Source organism: Micromesistius poutassou (assembly GCF_964030765.1).
Source record: "Micromesistius poutassou genome assembly, contig: SCAFFOLD_1033, whole genome shotgun sequence".
NCBI lineage: Eukaryota > Metazoa > Chordata > Actinopteri > Gadiformes > Gadidae > Micromesistius > Micromesistius poutassou.
The window spans coordinates 1-5000 of record NW_028179847.1 but is presented as its reverse complement, the minus strand read 5'-3'; the positions used below and the strand labels follow the sequence as shown (position 1 = coordinate 5000).

Genomic DNA, 5000 nt, shown 5'->3' with positions numbered 1-5000 from the left:
GAGAGAGAGACAGCAGAGGACACGGTGAGCCACGTATGACGTTATGTCGTCTACACCACGCCTCTCCGCCCGAGCTCTGCAACGAAACGCACGGCCTCAGAGAGTCCAGAACTAACCCCATCCCATGACAGTCGAGTCAAGTGACGCACGGCTGAACCAACGGAAGGCAGTGCAGTGCAGGGCGGGGGGCGGGGCGGGGGCGGGGCGGGGGGCATACCTGCTGTTGGTTCTGCTGGCTCTGGTTCGCCGCTTGCTGATTGGCCGAGTTGTTTGCGGCGGCGGCCTGCTGCTGGAACAGGCTGGCGGGGTAGACCCCCCAGGGGGTCACGCCGTAGTACTGCGGGGGCATCACGGCCGGGCCTGGGCACACACAGAGAGAGAGACGCTAGAGAGCTAGAGCGAGAGGCAGGGAGCCGTCTCTCCACGCAAGACCCGCCCCCGAGGCTCCCGGTTCCCTCGGTCAAACGTCTACGGGGAATAACATGTTTGGGGTTTATGAATGATCGTACACAACAAACTCTGTAGGGGGCGGAGAAGTAAAAGCCACGTCACGTTTTGAACTACACACTTTTTCCATCTAGTTTCGACTGTTTTTGGATCGTCGGTGCCGTTAAAGTAGCATTAATAATCGTTTACTACTTTAACGGCACAGACGATCCAAAAAGCCAGTCGAAACTAGGTGGAAAAAAGTGTGTAGTTCAAAAAGTGACGCAGCTTTTACTTCTCCGCCCCCTACAGAGTTTGTTATGTACGATCGTTCATAAACCCCGTGTTATTCCCCGTAGACGTTTGACCGAGGGAACCGGAGCCTCGGAGGCGGGACTTATTCTTCAGAGGCCTATGCCTGAACCGTCTACAAAGTGGCTTCATAATAACCTAGTGATGATGTCTGATCTGTTATTTATAACCGTACATCTCTTACAACAGTACGAGTGCGGGGTGTGAGGTGGCCTGGATACGTGACATGTGTGGGGGTGTGAGGCGGCCTGGATACGTGACGTGGGAGGGGTGGGAGGCGGCCTGGATACGTGACGTGGGAGGGGTGGGAGGCGGCCTGGATACGTGACGTGGGAGGGGTGGGAGGCGGCCTGGATACGTGACGTGGGAGGGGTGGGAGGCAGCCTGGATACGTGACGTGGGAGGGGTGGGAGGTGGGAGGGGTGTGAGGCGTGGCCTGGATACGTGACGTGTGAGGGGTGTGAGGCGGCCTGGATACGTGACGTGGGAGGTGGCCTGGATACTTGACGTGTGCGGGGGTGTGAGGTGGCCTGGATACATGGGAGGGGTGGGAGGTGGGAGGGGTGTGAGGCGTGGCCTGGATACGTGACGTGGGAGGGGTGTGAGGCGGCCTGGATACGTGACGTGGGAGGGGTGTGAGGGGTGGCCTGGATACGTGACGTGTGCGGGGGCGTGAGGCGGCCTGGATACGTGACGTGGGAGGGGTGTGAGGCGGCCTGGATACGTGACGTGTGCGGGGGTGTGAGGGGCGGCCTGGATACGTGACGTGTGCGGGGGTGTGAGGCGGCCTGGATACGTGACGTGTGCGGGGGTGTGAGGCGGCCTGGATACGTGACGTGGGAGGGGGTGTGAGGGGGCGGCCTGGATACGTGACGTGTGCGGGGGTGTGAGGCGGCCTGGATACGTGACGTGTGCGGGGGTGTGAGGGGGCGGCCTGGATACGTGACGTGGGAGGGGGTGTGAGGGGGCGGCCTGGATACGTGACGTGGGAGGGGTGTGAGGCGGCCTGGATACGTGACGTGGGAGGGGGTGTGAGGCGGCCTGGATACGTGACGTGGGAGGGGTGGGAGGCGGCCTGGATACGTGACGTGTGCGGGGGTGTGAGGGGGCGGCCTGGATACGTGACGTGTGCGGGGGTGTGAGGCGGCCTGGATACGTGACGTGGGAGGGGTGTGAGGCGGCCTGGATACGTGACGTGTGCGGGGGTGTGAGGGGCGGCCTGGATACGTGACGTGTGCGGGGGTGTGAGGCGGCCTGGATACGTGACGTGTGCGGGGGTGTGAGGCGGCCTGGATACGTGACGTGGGAGGGGGTGTGAGGGGGCGGCCTGGATACGTGACGTGTGCGGGGGTGTGAGGCGGCCTGGATACATGACGTGTGCGGGGGTGTGAGGGGGCGGCCTGGATACGTGACGTGGGAGGGGGTGTGAGGCGGCCTGGATACGTGACGTGGGAGGGGTGTGAGGCGGCCTGGATACGTGACGTGGGAGGGGGTGTGAGGCGGCCTGGATACGTGACGTGGGAGGGGTGGGAGGCGGCCTGGATACGTGACGTGTGCGGGGGTGTGAGGGGGCGGCCTGGATACGTGACGTGTGCGGGGGTGTGAGGCGGCCTGGATACGTGACGTGTGCGGGGGTGTGAGGCGGCCTGGATACGTGACGTGGGAGGGGGTGTGAGGGGGCGGCCTGGATACGTGACGTGGGAAGGGGTGTGAGGCGGCCTGGATACGTGACGTGGGAGGGGTGGGAGGCGGCCTGGATACGTGACGTGTGCGGGGGTGTGAGGGGGCGGCCTGGATACGTGACGTGTGCGGGGGTGTGAGGTGTGGTCCAGCCCTACCCAGTGTCGCTGCAGCTGCCAGACCGGCAGCGTAGGGGTCCGACCCCGGGGGCCCGGCACTGATGATGTAGGGGTTGGGTACGAACGCCGGCGCTAGACCTGACGGAGCACACACAGACAGGGGGGGGGGGGGAGGTCAGGCTGACACCAACCACTACACACTACAGCCGTTTCTCAATACCAAGTACGCGGACTACGTTCTCGCGGACTTGGAAGTACGTACTTGGCAAGTCCGGACTTTCAAGTACAGACTTCCGAGAACGCGAGTACGCGCTCTGCAATCGGAACAGCAGCGGACTCGATGATGCATCCTGGGATATTTAACGGCCCCAAGTCCACACGAGTCACCTCCGATGCGTCCTCGGTAGAACGGCCTCATGGAGAACGCATCGAGAACACACACGGGTTTTACGACAGTACTCGCGTACTCGGAATTGGAACAGTGCTTGGGCTACCACTGATGACTTTCATCGAGAACACACAGAAGTACATGAGAACACACGAGAACGTGAATTGAGAAACGGCCTACTTCTTCTCCTCCTACGAGGCTGTGCCTGAAATGCATCGGCGCATCTTAGAGCGCAACATTAGCCTCTCTACCACCGGGATAAGATGGAGGGGAGGGGGCGGGGGGAATAAGTATTGTTTATTTATTGTTATTTCAGTTGGAAAGAAAAATAATGTGGCGGTTTCTTTAAGCAGCACAACACGACCATTAGAGCGCGTTTGTCCTGAGCTAAATTAGATTCTTGGGAGCCGCTGTTGCGTAAATGAGATAAGGTGCCATTAGTCGGGTACACCGTGGCCTCGTGTCTCTAACGAGCGAGCGTGTCTCTAACGAGCGTGTCTCTAACGAGAGCGGGGTACGGCTGCTAAAGCCGTCTAAAAAGTTCCCGCAAACCCAAAAACTGTCCTTTTTATTCCAAGCGCCGGGGCCGTTTCATAGCTGACTAATCTTGGAGCTTTTCCAGGACCTAAATATATTTATTAAAGATATTCTGGAGTCGGGAGATATTTGTTATTGCGGTTGACAGCAACACGCATTTCACTATTTCACCTAGTCGCTTCTTTAGGCATAAAAAATAAAAAAAAAGGCAAAAACGGCCTACGTCAGGGACGGTAAAAAAAAGTGAAAATAAGAACGAGCCCTAATGAGAAACGGAGGTCCTCCTGAGGCTCCGCACGAGACAGAACAACGCCGGGGCGACCAAAGTCGGTGACAGCGCAGTAAACGCTGCGTCGATTGCTCTCAGATGAGTTCAGTTAATTGCACTCATGTAGAGAGAACGAACGACCACAGGACCCCCGTGGAGAGGGAGCTCCACGGGGAGGGGGGGGGGGGGGGGTACCGTACCGATGTGGGACTGCTGGGCGGCGGCGAGGGCGTATTGCTGCTGCTGGGCGGCGGTGAGCTGCTGCACGGCCAGGGCGTTGTTCCTCTGGAACAGCTGAACGAACACACACACACACACACACACACATTTTTTGGATCCACATTTACAAAGACGGGAAAAAAGATCCAAACATTTTGGGAAGAAATACTGATAATGTGAAATAATGAAGGTTCATCAAGCTACGGCCTCTACAAGGCCTACATGATAAATTGAACACCGAACACTTAAGGATAAACAAAACATCTTTGTCTCCAGATTCTCATGCTACCTATGGTGGCTGATACAGAGCAGAATTTTGCCAATCTTTTGGCTTCCTTCTTTAGTAAACCGCAGTCCTCTAAACACATTTTGTGAATATGGCCTAAGCTTCCAAAGATTAGTGATATAAGTTTATACTGGTAACCTAGTTGGCCTATACGCCTCACCAGTGGCTGGTGTTTCAGTAGCTCAGACACACACACACACACACACACACACACACACACACACACACACACACACACACACACACACACACACACACACACACACACACACACACACACACACACACACACACACACACACACGGTCCTGTATGACAACAGCTGCAGCTCTGACTCACTAACAGAGAATAATGTTTATTTTACTTTTGCTCAAAACATAAAACAGTCTGGCGGCGGCGCCGGTGGTGAGGAGTGGAGAGCGTTGACCCTCGATATTGAAACGTTGACGTGTTCCCAGAGCACCACAGAGCGTACTAGCAGAGTGTCCGAGTAGGGATGGGTCAGAATATTCGATTATTCGATTATTCGTTCACGAGGGTCAAAGTCGATTTTTAACATTTGGACCGTTAACATTTTTTCCCATTCAAATAAACTGAATGGGAATTAACGGACGGAACTAATGTTGGTTCTGTAGCACTATTAGTTTTTATTATTATTATTATTAATCATGTACAGATAAACAATATACACAATACACTAGGGTGTACGGTATAAACGGCATAGAAACGGTACAGGCAGTCTGCTATTGCGCAAGCACGCAGCCG

General features: G+C 56.5%; 1 protein-coding gene across 1 annotated transcript in view; it reads right to left on the bottom strand.

Moving 5' to 3' along the window:
- Positions 1 to 4024, bottom strand: part of LOC311371358 (pumilio homolog 1-like) — a gene marked incomplete at both ends in the record, with an annotated part of 11621 nt that extends 7597 nt beyond the window's left edge. The window contains 3 exons of the mRNA XM_084489496.1: positions 218 to 360; positions 2577 to 2675; positions 3931 to 4024. Coding sequence (XP_084345622.1) covers positions 218 to 360; positions 2577 to 2675; positions 3931 to 4024 — 336 coding nt within the window. The remainder of the gene's footprint in view (positions 1 to 217; positions 361 to 2576; positions 2676 to 3930) is intronic.
- Positions 4025 to 5000: the final 976 nt, after the last annotated feature.